The sequence below is a fragment of the Ahaetulla prasina genome, chromosome 3 (genome assembly GCF_028640845.1).
Source record: "Ahaetulla prasina isolate Xishuangbanna chromosome 3, ASM2864084v1, whole genome shotgun sequence".
Taxonomy (NCBI): domain Eukaryota; kingdom Metazoa; phylum Chordata; class Lepidosauria; order Squamata; family Colubridae; genus Ahaetulla; species Ahaetulla prasina.
Window position 1 is genome coordinate 125,945,293 of NC_080541.1, and position 18,923 is coordinate 125,964,215.

The following is an 18,923-nucleotide window of genomic DNA, read 5'->3' on the forward strand; positions in this document are numbered from 1 at the left end:
AGATAAAAACAGAACACCGCTTACATTACATCAAGGGAATAGAACGGCATAGGCCACAGTTCATTAGTTATGTATTGGTTAACGTGATATTTTTACTGTCAAAGAAATGAAGTACTTTCTGCCTTGTGCAAAAAAAAAACCACTCTCCTTTGAATACATTTAATATGCCGCTTTCTTTGGATGGAGCTACTACTCCTCCAGCTACTACTACAATGCTCAGACACCCAAATTCTTGTGCCAGTCTTGGGTACAAAAGGACCTTATGAGGCATGGCTGAATGAGGTACTACTTGAGTTATTATCTACCAAGATGCCATTGTCTGTCTGTCTGTTTGTTTTACTAATTAATGCTGCCAAGTAGCAACTGCTGCTTTGAAAATCAAGGCATAACAGCCAGTCACTCCTCCTGATGAATGCATGTGTACATTTGGGCTTGTAAACACATGTTTGTCACCATCACATTAAGCATTTTAAACATGTATGTAACAATAAAAATATAATATCTGGAATGACTCTTGTTAACTAAACTACAAATGAGAGAAGGAAGGTGGGTTCTGGGATGGAAAAATTAATGGAATGCCAGGATATCAAGGCTGTGAGATGAGGTTATTGCTCTTTTCAGATGCAAATCTTCTTCCAACAGTCTCCTTGTTCCTTTGCTCTCTGCTGATGGCCCATTTCCTGATCTTTTCTGTTTTCTTTCCACCTGTCTATCGATCTGGCTTTGTGACTGTACATCTGGGCCTTTACTCACAGGAATGCTTTGGGGTAATTATTTTTCTTGTTTATCTTTGGGGGGGACCCAAGTGAGGGAAATGGGCCTTGAATGGAAGAATTTGGTTTGCTTATCTGTCTGTTACATTGCTATCAGAAAGGCTGCTTGGGTTAGCACTAGAAGAAGGTGCCATGCAACTAGCCTCTCACAAAGTTTTCCGAGACAAGTCCTATTTCCAATCTGTGCTTCCCATGAGATTAGGTACAATTACAAAGCATCCTATACATACATTTCAGCCTACAGTATATTGACTCTGCACCAAAGACTGAGTTTGTCAAGTTGTTTGAAAGAAATCAATTTCCTGCTATTTCTGGCAAAGTGTCAAAAGAAGTTTCAAAATCATTTCATGGAGGAGTGTGAAAAGTTGCTACTCACAACATCATAGCTGAAATGAGATAAAAACAGAACACCGCTTACATTACATCAAGGGAATAGAACGGCATAGGCCACAGTTCATTAGTTATGTATTGGTTAACGTGATATTTTTACTGTCAAAGAAATGAAGTACTTTCTGCCTTGTGCAAAAAAAAAACCACTCTCCTTTGAATACATTTAATATGCCGCTTTCTTTGGATGGAGCTACTCCTCCTCCAGCTACTACTACAATGCTCAGACACCCAAATTCTTGTGCCAGTCTTGGGTACAAAAGGACCTTATGAGGCATGGCTGAATGAGGTACTACTTGAGTTATTATCTACCAAGATGCCATTGTCTGTCTGTCTGTTTGTTCGTTTCATTATGGGGTTTATCTACTGTGTACTCCCTTGAAGTCAAATCAAGTCAATATACGAAACACATACTTCAAAATCTGAACTATAAACAAAGTTCCCAAATTAACTTAGGTAAAGGCAGCCCAATCAGCATTAGCATCCAAATACTTAGAATATATAAAAGTAAGCCTGATGCATCCTGGATGGATGGCTTGATTTAAGAATGGAACTTTGATGAACACAAAAACAAAAAGGTAGTTCTTGTTTGTATGTATATGTGTGTGTATATATGTGTGTATGTGTATTTCTGTGTGTATATGTTTATATAAAAATAAGGAATAAGCATTCTGTTACATCTAAAATGAAGGGTTTTCATTGATCTGGCTAATAATCTTATAGCTAAGTTCTTAAAAATTAAAATTTCTTGCCATTGTTTAAACTTTAGAATAAGGCTTTGTAATCTTTATTTAATTTATGTGCTGCCAATCTCACTCTGCAAAATGATCATCCTTCCTTACCTCACTGTGTTGTAAAAGCCCTTTCCTAGACAGGGACTGTAGTATGCTTCATTGATGAGGAAGAAGCAAAGAGGATGGCCAGTTTCAAAGGCAACTCAGGACAATTTTCTCATAGAAAAGCTGCTGGCACAAAGGCAACAGCAAATGCTGCTTAGCGGCAACTGAGGGGAACTTACAGAGTTAAGGAAGACAAGCAGGCAGTAGTTCAACTTTCAGCTACTTCAGCACTGTGTCAGGGATCAGTGCCAGATCTGGCTGCTTTAAAGAACAAGGATCTCCATTTCTAACCTCTCAATTTCAAATGCAGTCTTTGATGGATATAATATTAAGCTTCAACAATACAGCAAGTCATGATTCATTAAAGCTGCAATCTTATAATAGATGTAGAACTCCACTTTCTAGTGACAGTCTCTGAGGCTGATTTTTCTGATGTTGGGAACTTCAGCATCAGGAAAAAGCAGAAGAGAGAGTTTCAAAGGTCCAGGCTCTAGTCTTTCATCTAACTCACAGCTCTGAGGGAAATTCAAACCAATGATTATGATGTCAGAAAGACTTATTTTTAAAAAGTCGGAACGGTAGAGAGATAGATGTTTCTCCACTTTCATTTCTCCCTCGCCAATCTGTTGTTGACAGCCTTTTGATTGTTTTGGTGCCCCCTGATACCAAACCACTCTGAGAGATGGTTTAGGATTGCCATCTGTGACTTTACTGAGCAACTGTGTGGTTTTCAATTTAAAACCAAGGCAGGGTATCTGATCCTTACCCCACTGACACTATCCTTAGCAAATGTGAACTCTATGAAAGCTGGAAGAAAAGTCATAATTTGCTTTTTTGCCTAGCATCTAAGTCTGATTGTAAGATTGTGACTCATTTCCCAAGATCATTAAAAGCTGTTGTTGTGTGAAGTCATGACATATTGCCATAAATGATAGAAATATTTTGTAGGTTACATAATGCTGAAAAATAGTGAGATCTGTGTATGTGTAAGAGAGACATAAGCTATATAATAATGTGATTAGTGGTCAACATTTCAAATGTTTTTCACTAGAAATTCATAATCGTTCTCATTTATATTTGGAAGACATACAAGCTGTCTAGAAAGCATGTTGGCTCTGTATACGCCATCAAAAAAGAGGATTTTCATTTCCACAGAGTTTTGAAAAGGTATACCCTGTTTCCCCCAAAATAAGACATCCCCTGATAATAAGCCCAGTCAGGCTTTTGAGCATATGGCAATAAGGCCAAGCGCTTATTTCAGGGTTCAGAAAAATATAAGACACGGTCTTATTTTCGGGGAAACGTGGTAGTTTTGTGTAAAGTGTTCCTGTACAGGTGCAGTGCACATTACTACAACTTTATAGACCTATAACAAACTGGGGAAGACCATAGCTGGTGTTTGCTTATCAATGGGCCAAAACAGATAAAAAAAGAGAATAAAGAAATAGTGAAGATAATATGGGTCAGAAAGAAAGGATGCTTTTAATGCCATGTCACTCTCCACCACCACCCCTCAACTTTGACTCTCTCCCTATCATTTTGAGAGTAGAAGGATAGGTGAAGTTTATATAAGCCAACACAGTTCTAGGCTGCATAAACAGAGGGCTAGAATCAAGATCACATGAAGAGGTAATACAACTTTATAATCGCTTGGTAAGGCCACACTTGGAATACTGCATCCAGTTTTGATTGCCATGATGTAAAAAAAGATGTTGAGACTCTAGAAAGAGTGCAGAGAAGAGCAACAAAGATGATTAGGGGACTGGAGGCTGAAACATATAAAGAACAGTTGCTGGAACTGGGTAAGTCTAGCTTAATGAAAAGAAAGACTAGGGGAGATATGATAACAGTGTTCCAATATCTCAAGGGCTGCCACAAAGAAGAGGGAGTCAAGCTCCAAAGCACCTGAGGGTAGGACAAGAAGCAATAGGTGGAAACTAATCAAAGAGAGAAGCAACTTAGAACTAAGGAGAAATTTCCTGACAGTTGGAACAATTAATCAGTGGAACAACTTGCCTTCAGAAGTTGTAAATGCTCCAACACTGGAAGTTTTTAAAAAGAGATTGGATAACCATTTGTTTGAAATGGTATAGGGTTTTCTGCCTAAGCAGGGGGTTGGACTAGAAGACCTCCAAACTCCCTTCCAACTCTGTTATTCTATTCTATTCTATTCTATTCTATTCTATTCTATTCTATTCTATTCTATTCTATTCATTACAGAAATGTGTTTTTTTTAAATGCTTCTATGTAAGGATCTTCATCTCATAAAGCAACTTAAGATTATATGCAACTAAAATTCACAAACCATATATCTTCTTAAGTAATCCCTATAGAGGGAGGTTGGCAATTGTCTTCAGAGCTTATCTGCAGATAAAAACAAGCCCTGTGGCTGATTTTGAACCTTTTCCCACAAAACACACACACACACACACACACACACACACACAAAACACCAAGCAGGGAAGTGTCAAAAAGAAGCAAGGGATGCAGCAGGCATTAAGACTAGTCACACAACCTCTGGAACATGTAAGGGGGAAAAGTTGCTGTGCCATGCTGTGTTAGGAAAAGAATTTATATGGCAGAAAACAGCCGCAAAAGCAATTGCTCTGAAGTTCATGCAAGGAGATCAATGTCCCAACTCTGCTTCTCTCTGTCACTATCAACTGGTGACAAAGTTGATATTGAGTCTTCTTTCAAGATCAAGTTATATCTGTTGTTTTTTCTGCCAATAAATTAACCAGATGGCACCACAGGCTCACCAAAGACGGTAACAACAAAGGAGAAAATTTGTAGCTCAGGGTTGAAATGAGAGATCCTTGGTGCTTTCTGAGGCTATCTAGTTTGGATAATGAAATATCTGCAAGAAAGCAACCAACCTCAGAGAGAACTAAGGACCCACAATAACAACATGGATCATATACAACAATTTTTTTTTCATATTAAAAAACAAATACCTGTAGCTCTTTCCCAATGTGTGTTTATTTTTAATAAAAGAAAAGAAGGGAGGGGGATCTTTGAAGTTGCATTTTCTTATCCAGACAGCTTCCAACCAACATTAATATTTTCCTTGTTATAGCAGCACAACTGGCAGTGAATTACACTTTTAAAAATGCAGGTTCATTAAAATTTTGCTTTCACCTAGTAAAATTGCCCCATGAATTATTGAAATGTCTTACCCATTGTTCTCACAAGGTAGCTACTGATTTAAAATGGAACCCAAATTATGCCAACACCTCCAGGGCTCTTGTTTGTCATCCAAAACTAATGCAAAGCTCATTTCTGCTACTGGACAAAAAAAAAACCAAATAAGATGCCTCCTAGATCTGGAACAAATTTTTGAAGCCCACCCTTGGTCACATGAGTGTGCAACATTTTATGATGGCCAGAAAGGCTTTATGGGCCATCAACCACCTATTCTGAAACCATCATAACTCTGGATAGTTGTAAAAACACAAGTTGCATGTTAAGCACTGCTGGTAGTGATCTGAGAGGCGTAAGCAATGATTGTTTCTTAAGTGTGAGCAATAAGACACATATACTGAGTTCCTTGCTTTCAGCATCATCTTATACAATGGCACAGTCTGACATTTGCTGGAGCCCTTAAGGGGCAAATGCTTTTTAGTACCATCTATTTGAATAGAACATAGAAAGGACAGTATGAGTGACCCTTTTTAAGTTTAAGAAGAAATGCTATTGAAAGGGATGTAATATAAAATATACCAGGTCTGGGTTTTTTTAACCATCTCCTAGGAATTTGTTGATGGATGTTTTGTTTTAATTTTCTATAATTTTCCCCTCTGTAAATGTGGACAGGAAAATAATATGTCAGATAAAATAACAGCTAGATATTAGCATCAATTATAATTTAGAATTTAATTGCCAGCAGAGCAAACAAAGCTCACATCTCTCTTTCACTTTCTCTCTCTCTCTGTCTCTCATAAAAATATTAATTTGGTTTATTGTTAATTTGTGAATAAAGAACATTGTGAATCAAATCTATACAAAATTTTAGAGGGAAGTGGCTAGTTCTATGTAGTTTAAGAACTTGTGCATCATGAACTTGCAGATGATAACGGAGTTTCAATAGTGGAAGACAAACTTTCTTTGGGAAAAATTGTTTTCCAATATTAACCTTTTCATTGAATAATTCCGGATATGTTTTAAGGAATCCTTGCTTTTTCCAGAACGGGTTTTGACTGTAAATCAGGTGCCTATGGGTGATGCCATATGCCTCACTACCAAAGAACCTTCCTAATTTATATTAGGAAGCAGTATAGTGAAGTTGGAGGAGATAAGGTTTTTCTCAAAATTGAGTTTCTTAAAATCAACTTAGAGGGTCTAATTTTAACTCTAGATATCCTAAAAGATGAATGTAAGGGATAATACACAAGTAAAAATTTTCTGTCCCTACTTTTTTCCTTGAAGCTAAAAAGATACCTTCAGAGCATTTCTTGATGCTATTAGTCCTACTGAACTCTGTAGATGACTATAGGAGGACACACAAGGAATTCTTTTCATGTACTTCCTGAAGTTCATCTTTTAGGGTTCAGTCAATTTTTCAGTTCTTCCTAGATGCTGATTAAATGACAAATGAAGATCTTTTTCTTAATAATTTGACTGAGGATACCCTAGTCATGGCAACCTTGTCTTTGTAGTGTATAAAAAAAATCTTTCAATTGAGTTATGGCATCATATACTTCTGCTTATCAAACACTATATGCCTGCACATATTTGCTTGTGTATGAATGGTACATTGTTACAGCTTATTACAATAGTAAAACCATCCCAGGAAAAGAGGTATTTTACTGCCACCTTTGGATGAAAACAGAGCAAGATGATTGCTGGGATTCACCAGGTACATGAATGTATGATTCATAGTGGCATGGTGCCTTACAACAGATGGTTCAGCTCAGCAGGAGTGTGAAATCACCTGTTTTAACCTTGTTAGCACACACTTTCTCACAATAATAGGATTTGACATCATCAGTCAATTCAAATGAAAAGGGATTCTCCTAGGCTTGCACTTTCTTTCTCTCTCACATACAGACACAAACACACTTTTTAATGTTCAGAGATTTTTTTTAAAAAAAAAAAACTCCACTCAATAGTTCAAATTCATCAGGCTTCAAAAAGCCAATAATGTGACCCATGCTTTTCACTGTCTATACAAAAAAGTAATGTTTACTATGGCAAGAATACAGTGAGTTAAATTTCTGTTTAAGAAATCCTTTTTTTTTAATCCTTTTGTCTTAATATTTTGGGTGGCTTGTTTATCCTCCCAAATGTACAGGTCCAACAAAGGTCGTGACATTAAAACAATCAAGTCCCTTCGTGTTCTACGCGTCCTGAGACCTTTGAAAACCATCAAGCGGTTGCCCAAACTCAAGGTATGGTATTTGCATGTGAATTTTGGGCAGTGACCACTATTTTTTAGAAGTAACTTTTAAAGCGTATCAAATGTGAAGAATGAGTGGCGATCTTTGAAATGACAAGTTGCCCTCTAGGCTGAGGGTAGGGTATACTGGCCACAGCTGCATAGTGAAGTAGATACCAATAGCACTTAGCTTTATATACTGCCTTACAGTGTTTTACAGCACTCTGGGCAGTTTAAAATGTCACTCTTCTGCCCGCAACAATCTAGGTCCTCATTTTATTGAAGGCTGAGTCAACTTTGAGCCCCATCAGGATTGAACTCCAGATGGTGGACAGAGTTAGCCTGCAGTGCTGCATTCTAACCACTAAGCCACCAAGACTCCTTATCTTATCTTAATAATTTGACTGAGGATACCCTAGTCATGGCAACCTTGTCTTTGTAGTGTATAAAAAAAATCTTTCAATTGAGTTATGGCATCATATACTTCTGCTTATCAAACACTATATGCCTGCACATATTTGCTTGTGTATGAATGGTACATTGTTACAGCTTATTACAATAGTAAAACCATCCCAGGAAAAGAGGTATTTTACTGCCACCTTTGGATGAAAACAGAGCAAGATGATTGCTGGGATTCACCAGGTACATGAATGTATGATTCATAGTGGCATGGTGCCTTACAACAGATGGTTCAGCTCAGCAGGAGTGTGAAATCACCTGTTTTAACCTTGTTAGCACACACTTTCTCACAATAATAGGATTTGACATCATCAGTCAATTCAAATGAAAAGGGATTCTCCTAGGCTTGCACTTTCTTTCTCTCTCACATACAGACACAAACACACTTTTTAATGTTCAGAGATTTTTTTTTTTTAAAAAAAAACTCCACTCAATAGTTCAAATTCATCAGGCTTCAAAAAGCCAATAATGTGACCCATGCTTTTCACTGTCTATACAAAAAAGTAATGTTTACTATGGCAAGAATACAGTGAGTTAAATTTCTGTTTAAGAAATCCTTTTTTTTTAATCCTTTTGTCTTAATATTTTGGGTGGCTTGTTTATCCTCCCAAATGTACAGGTCCAACAAAGGTCGTGACATTAAAACAATCAAGTCCCTTCGTGTTCTACGCGTCCTGAGACCTTTGAAAACCATCAAGCGGTTGCCCAAACTCAAGGTATGGTATTTGCATGTGAATTTTGGGCAGTGACCACTATTTTTTAGAAGTAACTTTTAAAGCGTATCAAATGTGAAGAATGAGTGGCGATCTTTGAAATGACAAGTTGCCCTCTAGGCTGAGGGTAGGGTATACTGGCCACAGCTGCATAGTGAAGTAGATACCAATAGCACTTAGCTTTATATACTGCCTTACAGTGTTTTACAGCACTCTGGGCAGTTTAAAATGTCACTCTTCTGCCCCCAACAATCTAGGTCCTCATTTTATTGAAGGCTGAGTCAACTTTGAGCCCCATCAGGATTGAACTCCAGATGGTGGACAGAGTTAGCCTGCAGTGCTGCATTCTAACCACTAAGCCACCAAGACTCCTTATCTTATCTTAAGTGGGTAAGAAGAGGCTAGCTTTCCATCTAGTCTCAGAGATGTCAAACTCGTGGCCCGTGGGCCGGATGCGTCACGTGCTGGCCATGCCCACCCCCAGTTTAGTGAAGGGGGGAAAAGTCGTGATATGTCATGTGATGACAATGTGACGTTGTGAGTTTGACACCCATGCTCTAGTGCTTCATACCACAAACAATCTTGCAAGGTATTGTTTGGCTGGCTTTTGAAAACTACTGTAGTTTAATGTTTCAAATTTGCATTCAAATGCAGACAGATGAAGTTGCATAAGCCAGCCTTCCACTCCCATAAATCTCAGTCCCTTTCCACAGAATCTGTGAATATCCTCCACCCAGGGCCTATAACTCAAGCTATAACTTCCCAAACAGTTGGGTCTGTTTCAATGATACATAATGTGGAAGGTAAGAGAAGTTTATTTCCCTACAACCTCTTGTCATCATCTAGCCAAGTTCAGTTCAGTATCACCGATTGATGGCACAGTCATGTCAGAGGAAAGCTGTGGAGAGATAACTTAAAATCAAATGGAAGCTGGATCCAATAGAAGAGAATATACATAGCTGAGGGTTGAACTGTGGAGTAATTGGTATGATCTGAGCTTGGTTGTTCACCTGCAGACTGACTACCTGCATTGCCTGACTAGATAATATCATCAGAGCATTGATGATGTTACGTAGTCAGGTAACAAAACACCTTCAAGCAAGCAAGCTCAAAGAGAACCAAAGACTCCATGAAGGTTGGTTCCCCACCCCCATCCCCAGATTTATGAGTGGCATAGTGTACTTTTCTTTATGCACCTACTAGCAGTTCATAGGCACTTAGAAGTTGCGGGTTTTTACAACCCAGCAGGATGCCTGCTGCACCTAAAGTATATATCCTTATAAAACTACAATTCTCAGGATTGCCTTGGAAGAAGAAACAGCTTTTTATTTCTAGAAGAGATGCACCGGACAAATCCACTTTGATGAGTGGAAGAGTCTCCTTGCTCTTTGCATGCTTAGGAAAGGATACTGATTATGTTCACACAGGACTTTGTCCTAGCCCTGAAAGTATTACTTATTGCAGGCTCCTTCCTTCCTTCAGTTAAAAAAGAGGTGGAAAATTCTAGAACAGCATCCCTGTCTTTGTGCTATGCAGTCCTTGCCTGTCTTTTCCTTTCATGCAGACCTGCACAGGGATTTTTGAGGGACTGATCCAGAGAACAAGAATAGGCCAGCATGATTGCAATTGTTGGTTATAATACCCGGTATTTGCTCTGGGAAGTCGGGGGGGGGAGGGGGAGGAGGGGGGGAAAGGGGGGGGGGAAATGATACATGGATTGATTATTAATGTACAGTAATTTTTGAAGATATGAAAATAAAATTTAAAATGATATTGGGGATGCTCGACTGCCATTTCAGAAAGAAAAGGAGAGAGAAGTAGAAGGAGGGAAGAAAGTAGGTAGGAAAGAGTAGAGAAGGAGGAGGGGAATAAGAAGGTTAGATAGGGTAAGAAGGGAGGAGTGGAGAAGGAGGAGAGGAAGTAGTAAAGCGAAGGAGATGAAGGATGTGAAAGTAGTAGAGGGTAGAGAGGGAGGTTGTGAAGAAAGGAAGTGGCAATCGGGCAGGCCTGAATCAGTAATAAATGAAAATTAATGATTAATGATGGATAATAGTTTGCACATGAATATGATGTTGGAAAATGGAAATAAAAATTATTTATATAATAAGAATAGGCCAGCATATCCACATAAAACTCCCACCCTATAGTTGTTGCAGCTGATATGCATTAAGCAGTACATGGGGATATAATAACGATTACACAAGATGCTATATAGCATGACAGACCCAATTATACTCATTTGTTTGGTATCCTCGTAAATTGTTTCATAAACAAATGAATAGATGTTTTTTTGTACAGTAAAGATTTGACAAATGCCTTAACTAATTATAGCTTTGAGGCTCTTTATGTCATTTTTGATAGGAGTATTTTTGCTTAGTTAAGATGAATCACACTTCATGGTTTATCATTCTCCCTCAGGCAGTCTTTGACTGTGTTGTTACCTCTCTGAAAAATGTCTTCAACATACTCATTGTCTACAAGCTCTTCATGTTCATCTTTGCTGTTATCGCAGTCCAGCTTTTCAAGGGCAAATTCTTCTACTGTACAGACAGTTCAAAGGATACAGAGAAAGACTGTATGTAAGTACAGCACACAGCATTCAGTCATGGCCTTTCGCAGTTAATGTACTATAGAAACTTAGAGGTGCTTCTAAATTCATGTTACTTTTTTAATCATTTTCTCCTAATTTTCTATTTTATATGCTTTTGCATGTTTAAGGAACTTTCTAATTACGTAGAAACCAGTATTTTATTTTTAGGTGACCTTGTTCTACTTCCAAACTGATAGGTACTTAATTGTACACTGAATTATAATATAAAATTATAGTGTAAAACTTTAGAGAGAAACATGAGCTTCTCTATTTTTAATTACTTTAAGAAACTTCTTAATGTTCTTGACCCCTTGGTTTCTATTTGTATTTAATCCTACTATTCCATTCATTTTCTGATGATCATTTAGAAAAAGAAAAATGTATGTTCAGGGGGCAAAAAGATACAACAGTAGGTAGGTTAATATCTGTTATTTCATATTCTAAATTTTGCCTTGCTTCTCCCATCCGGTCAAGCTAATTTCTAGCATCAGAGCCAGACTGATGGAAAAGTGATATCAGAAGGAAAGAGATGGAGAGATTGGATTTCCATGATCAATGCTTCTCTTCTATCCTAGGAATTGTATTTTGTGTCCCTGGACCTATGTTTTAAGCCTTTTCCCTGCCCTCTTTATTGTGACAGTATAACAAAAGCCTTTTATTCTCTGCCACTTTTATACTGTAGTGGAAACTATATAGACCATGAGAAAAACACGATGGAAGTAAAATGTCGAGAATGGAAGCGCCATGAATTCCACTATGATAATATCATTTGGGCTTTGCTTACGCTCTTCACTGTTTCCACTGGAGAAGGATGGCCTCAGTGAGTATTTTCCTTCTTCGCCTATAACTGGACTTTTCTAGCTTTTCAAAAGATGCAGAACCTGCTAGTGGGGGAAAAAAAACAGTCAAGATCTCCTGATCACAAAATAGCAGCCATATTACCTTCTTTCACAAAAGAACAAGCTCTACCCTTTCCACTGAACTTTAGAAAAAAATATTATGGACATCCCTGCTGTGTTTCATTCCCCCACCTCTTTGACTTTGGTCTCTTATGGAACCACATCAGATGTCACAAAACACATCATCACTCCGAACGCTGATACAAATATTGAAAAACTGATGTGCTATAATATTAGAAATGATTGTTCTAGTTCACCCTTAAATTATGAGAATAATCAGAATATTTAGTGTACTTCCTTTTTAATAATAATAAATGCAATTTCCTTTTCTGAGGCAAATGAATGTATTTTTATTATGGTACAAAGGCAGATTTCTGAGTCATGATGCCTTTTTTGCAAAGGCAAAATTCCCCTCTTGTTTGAAGATTGCCTCACATAGAAAAAAAGGACTTCTTGAGATATTTGCTGTAGAAAAGTGTTCTTCTAAAGCAAGTTTAAAGCTAATGTATACATTGAGAGTAATCATAGATTACTATCCATGAACTATTCTATGGGAGGAAGTTGTGAGGGAGTTTACAGCTGACTTTCATTAAATTGGTTTATCAGAAGCTAAACAGCCTTCAGTCAATTTACTTGTCATTTTTTTGTGTATTTCACTCTACTTATGATAAATATACTATATCAAAAGATTTTGAATACTCTTTCAGTAAAACTAACTTGATAAAAATAACAAGGAATCATTAGCATGATTTTCACTCATGTTTTCTTTCTCGCTGTGTCCCCAGAGTTCTACAACATTCAGTAGATGTGACTGAGGAAGATCGTGGCCCCAGCCGTAGCAACCGCATGGAGATGTCTATTTTTTATGTGGTGTACTTTGTAGTTTTCCCTTTCTTTTTTGTTAACATCTTTGTGGCTCTCATCATCATCACTTTCCAGGAGCAAGGAGACAAAATGATGGAAGAATGTAGTCTTGAGAAGAATGAGGTAGTAAAAACTAACTAGAGCTTAATTTAATCCTGTGCATGACTGGGTCTGCTTAGAGATAGATTTAACTGGGTGTTAGCTGGATGTGTTATTTTCCCCCCTCATATTAACCTCTCCATTGACCTATTTAAGCATGTTGGGCAAATGGTTAAAAGCTTTCTTTTTTATGAGAATCTTGATACTTGGAATCCTAAAAATCAATAGGCAATTATTGCCCTAGAATTAAAGAAAAAGAGGTTGAAGGAGGAGTTGAAAGCGGAATGAAAGTTATGTTATTTTCTATAATAAATAAAACAAATGAAGTTTTGTTCCAGAAATAACTATAAACTTATTACTTTTCTTGTGTTCCTTGTTTTCATGGATTATAACCCATGAAAAGATGTTGTTCTACTTTTTTTGTACCACATAGTTGCACATTATTGGCAATAATTATAATAATATGCTTGACATATTCTTGATTTTCTTTTTTTCTCCTTCCAGAGAGCCTGCATTGACTTTGCTATCAGTGCAAAACCCCTCACCCGCTACATGCCTCAAAACCGACACACCTTTCAGTACCGAGTTTGGCACTTTGTGGTCTCTCCATCATTTGAATACACCATTATGGCTATGATAGCTCTTAACACTGTGGTTTTAATGATGAAGGTGAGATGAACAGAATCAATATTTGAGACAGACTGACATTGCAATTGCAAGTCAACATCATTTTTTTTTTAAAGAAAGATACAATTATCACAAGGTTGGTAGCTAATTGTAAATAGAGCATTTGAGAATCATGAATGGATGAAGCTGCCTTTGAATGAATACTGCCTGTATTGTCTAAAATGACTGAAGCATTTCTTTATGATCTTGGGGAAGTGGGGGTGTTCTTCTCAAGTCAAGTGCTTTCAACTAAAAATTACAGGGGAAAAAGCTTCCTGAATGCAACTGAATGCAAAATGATGTCTCAGTTTGCTTCCTTTTCTATTTGGTTTGGTTTTTTTTTAATAAGCCTAAGAGTAGAGTTTTTTATTGATTTTTAACTGAATTACTCTGTGAGATTTTTTCAGGTGAAATGTAGGATGAAAACACCTTAAATATATACAAGCACAAAGTAAATGCTCTGTCACTAAGTGATGTCTCTTCATTTCTTGGGAACTGTAATTAGAAGCCGTGTCAGGTATTACATGTTATAAATGCATCTAAAGGGATTAAAATTGCACATTTCACACTTAAATATATATTGTGGCTCTCTATGGGACCATCTCCTCCCACTGAAATAGTGGGAGCTCAGGAAGGGTAGACTTGCTCTGGAGCCCTTCACTGAAGGATTATTCTCTTAAGGGGCCATGGGGTTGAACCTTCTCATTTCCCCTCCTTTACTTCACTTCCTGAAATCAGATTACCTACAGATTGAACTCCAGAAATCCACTAGAACCTCTTTTTTTAAAGAGAGACTAGGCAGTACAACAGATATGAGCAGCAAATTCCCATTTTATCAGTAATGCTTAGAGCTTTGAGTGCTCATAATTTCATAATTTTACTTACTATTTTATTATAATTCTTACTGAAAGAGGCGAATATAAACCATTCCTGTCCTCCTTTAGCCTTTCTCCATTATGGGAAATTAACCATTTAAATGATGGTTTTCAGTACCAATGAACCCCCCCCTCTCTCCCTCCCCCTTTCCAAAATAGTGGAGCTTTTTTTTGGGTGGTGACTGTATTTAGCATTCATCTCACTATTTAGGATGTGCAAATCTTAAAGATATAGGCAAACCTCCAGGATTCTTATATTAGCCTAACTAAAATTCAGAATATTATGATTTGTCTTTCTTTTCTTTTTTTTGGTAGTACTATTCTGCTCCATATACATATGAATTGGCTTTGAAGTATCTGAACATTGCTTTTACCATGGTTTTCTCATTGGAATGTGTCCTGAAAATCATAGCTTTTGGTTTCCTGGTGAGTAAAATGCATCCAGCATTAGATATTAAAACTCTGTTTATGGGCACTGTAATTTGCATGCAGTAAGAATGCTTAGGGATCAGTCCTTGCCTATAGGAATTGCTATCTGCACACCCCAAGTTAAAGTTATTGATGTCCAGAAAAACATTGTTTTTGATGGGGATGGACGGAGCCTCTATGGTACCAAACCTCTCAAATGCCTCTTAATAATAATTAAATAATTAATAATTAAACAATAAAGGCTGCCTTTTCAGGAAACCCCAGATGAGACAAAATTATTTACTTCACCAACAGATTGCTCATTTGAGCATAATTTATTGTTATGCTGGCCATCCAATCCAACATTTGTTTGTCATTCCCATGACTTTCCCTCCTGCAGAAAATCTATTTTTTTCCCCTTAGAAACCAAATAGATTCCCATGATGATTCAATATTTTTCAATGCTTCCTCAATTCCCCAAGAGCCATGGTGGCGCAGTGGTTAGACTGCAGTGTCGCAGGCTAACTCTGCCCACTTGCAAGGGTTTGATCCTGGCTGGCTCAAGGTTGACTTAGTTTTGCATCCTTCCAAGCTCTGTAAAATGAGGACCCAGATTGTTGGGTGCAATATGCTGACTCTGTAAACGGCTTAGAGAGGGCTGTAAAGCTCTATGAAGTGGTATATAAATCTAAGTGCTATTACTGTTATCTTTCTGTATAATTTTTTTCTAAGAGTGTTCTCTTATTATTTCACCTTGCCATCTTTCCTCATGCCTAGTTATGTCTTCACCATATCATTTCCATCTTCCTCAATACTTTGAGGTCATTCCCCAAATTTTCTATTGACAATTCCTATAGCTAGGCCACCATGCCCTGCCCCAAATCCTGTTTTAAAAAGTAACTTTAAAATACCAAGACAAGTTCCAAAGGACATATATTATGCTTCTTAAAATAAACAGCCTGTCCTCCCAATTATTAAAAATTAGGCAGATAATTGAATATGAAGAGGAATAGCCAGATACTTCTTAACATTTAAAAAAAACAAAAACCCGGGGGGGATTTTTTCCAACCTCCATAGAGCAGGAAAGGGGGAAAGAAGAAAGTAGAAGAGTAGATGGAAGAAGGGAGGGAAAGGAAAGAGAGGAGAGGGAGAAGAAGGATTGTTGTAAAACAAGGGAGATGAAATGGTAGAAAAGCAACCTCAAATATACTTAAATTGTTTACGATGAAGATTGTATTAGTATGAAAATGAAAAGAAAATATGTATGTTAGATAAAAGCATAGCCTTAAAGGAAAATGAAGCTAATGCCTAGATGGATGTAAAGACATATAGAAAGAGTGATTGGATTTAAAGTTGAATTATCCTCTCTGACAGACCTATATGCAAATTTTATTCATTAGAATATTTGTTATTTGAATTGGAAACCAGATAAATATCCTAGATTTGTCAAAAATTAGATTGACTCAAAATCCTACACATAGCCCAATCCTTAGGGTTCAGGTGAGTATGGTTCCTATTTTTTTTATTTTTTTTACTGTACAGAGGAAAAGGTGATAAAGAAAATCAGTCAGGAACCCAATTTCAAGACATAACGGGGAACTTTGAACTGGCTCACGAAAACCATCCTTGGCATATGTTGTGAGATATAGCACAATCTAATGCAGGGAAATTAAAACAAATGCATAAGATGACCTCATAAGAAAGTACAGGAAGTTGTAGCCATTTCTGTCGGCTAATTGGTGATATTTTTTTTTTATATTTTTTTTACATTTATATCTCGCCCTTCTCCGAAGACTCAGGGCGGCTTACAGTGTATAAGGCAATAGTCTCATTCTATTTGTATATTTACAAAGTCAACTTATTGCCCCCCCAACAATCTGGGTCCTCATTTTACCTACCTTATAAAGGATGGAAGGCTGAGTCAACCTTGGGCCGGGCTTGAACCTGCAGTAATTGCAGGCTATTGTGTTCTAATAACAGGCTCCTTACAGCCTGAGCTATTCCGGTGATACAAAAGTATGAGACAGAATTTTATCTGGTTTGCAGGCAGGGAGAAGTAAGCCTTTTTAAAACATATTTAAGACTATTTTGGGGCATATGCTAACGTTTACCTGACATACCATCTTGAAAATGGCAGGAGGCTATGCCTCCAGTTTATTTATCATTATTTAGCATTTGCTCTAGGATCGGTGTGTCAAACTTGCAGCCCGCGGGCCAGATGAGTCACGCACTGACCACGTCCATGCCCAGTTTAGCAAAAGGGGGAAAAAGGTCCAGATACGTTATGTGACAAAGCGAGTTTGATACCCCTGCTCTAGGACAAGGAGGAGCTAGGGAGTCCTGAGGCCTCAGACTAGATACCAAAGATAGGCTGCCCTTATTCTCTGTGTATCTGAATATAGTCTGAACGGTGGCAAATTTTCAAGGGATATTATTACATCGATGCTTACGTTATACAGTAGGTTAATCTGCACATTCCTCTTTCTTCTTTCTGCAGAATTATTTCCGTGACACCTGGAACATATTTGATTTCATCACCGTGATTGGCAGTATTACAGAAATTATCCTGACGGATAGTAAGGTGAATCTCTTTCTCCATTGCTCTCCTTTAGTGAAAGATCAAGACTGAAAACTGCGTATGATGTTTCTTTTTTACTTTTTCATTTTACCGTTTCCTCCTTCTCTCTGGCATTGTGTTAAGCCGACAGTTACCAGCAGCTTCAACATGAGCTTTCTGAAGTTGTTCCGGGCTGCCCGTCTCATCAAACTGCTTCGCCAAGGGTATACCATTCGAATTCTGCTCTGGACCTTTGTGCAGTCATTCAAGGTAAAAGCTGAACTCCTGTCTTCCTTCCAAGGTCAGTGGATTGCTTAGGACAATGAATAACATCAACCATTGCATACACAATTGCAGGGCACATCCCAGCAGATGTATTAGCCGATTATGGATGCCTTAGGTCAAACCATCAATCATCCACAAAAACACAGATACTGGAGAAAGAGCTAGTAAGCTTTCATCCTCTTTATCCATAGAAATGACCATCTCTTCAAGTTTCACAAATGAGGAAATTTTGGGAAATCTACTTTAAGAAAGAATTGGATGCTCTTAACTATCTGGCATAAACACATAGCGGTTACAGTCGACTAAAAACCTTACTAGTCCAGCATCCTTTATACCATCAGCAAGACATACCTAACAAGGCTCAAACATTTTAAGAAGGATGTATGTAGTCTATTATTCAGGGAGAGAGGAACTCTGCTTTAAAAGGCTTACAGTTAATTTTCCCAAGCTCTCAGATATCTCCAATTGCTATGGCTGTGCAATGCTTCTGATGCAGAAGAGGTGCTTCAGAATGTGCAACAGCTATGTGATTCTGGAAACAGACATGGCTACTTTGATGAGTCACAGACAGGTGCTGCTCAGTTCACACTCCCACACATTCCAAACGCCTCTTCCAAAGTGAATCTAAAGCCCTGTTGCCTGTTTTATATTGCAAACCCAGTGGGGATGCAGCTTTCACTTAGGATCTAATCCCCCTCTGCCAATTCATTTGCTTCCATGTGGATGTAACAATCTGGAGTCTTTACCACTTCATTATTATTTATTTATTGTTTATTGTTCAAATTTATATACCGCCCTATCTCCCACAGGACTCAGGGCGGTTTACAGGCATCTAAAAAAACAGATAAATACAATCTAAAAAACAATTAAAAAACTTATTATAAAGCCTAACAATTAAAATAATTAAAAATATAAAAAATAAAACCCCACTTAAAACCCATTAATTAAAACCTAACTCAGTCCTGCGCAATGAAATAAGTATGTTTTGAGCTCACGGCTCAATATAAATTTGAACAATAATTATTAAATATAGTATTCATTGTTCCATGGTTTCCTCAGCCTCCTCCATCACAGCAAACAATACATCCTTGCCATATTTTTTTCTTCTTCCTATGCAACAAAATGTGCTACCAAA

The 18,923-nt window shown here is 37.6% G+C and overlaps 1 protein-coding gene across 1 annotated transcript in view; it reads left to right on the forward strand.

Moving 5' to 3' along the window:
- Positions 1–18,923, forward strand: part of CACNA1E (calcium voltage-gated channel subunit alpha1 E) — a 334,730-nt gene that overhangs the window by 266,709 nt on the left and 49,098 nt on the right. Inside the window, exons 27-34 of the mRNA XM_058178755.1 lie at positions 7,290–7,386; positions 10,964–11,124; positions 11,818–11,955; positions 12,820–13,021; positions 13,502–13,666; positions 14,854–14,964; positions 17,444–17,527; positions 17,648–17,773. Of these exons, the coding sequence (XP_058034738.1) occupies positions 7,290–7,386; positions 10,964–11,124; positions 11,818–11,955; positions 12,820–13,021; positions 13,502–13,666; positions 14,854–14,964; positions 17,444–17,527; positions 17,648–17,773 (1,084 nt within the window). The remainder of the gene's footprint in view (positions 1–7,289; positions 7,387–10,963; positions 11,125–11,817; positions 11,956–12,819; positions 13,022–13,501; positions 13,667–14,853; positions 14,965–17,443; positions 17,528–17,647; positions 17,774–18,923) is intronic.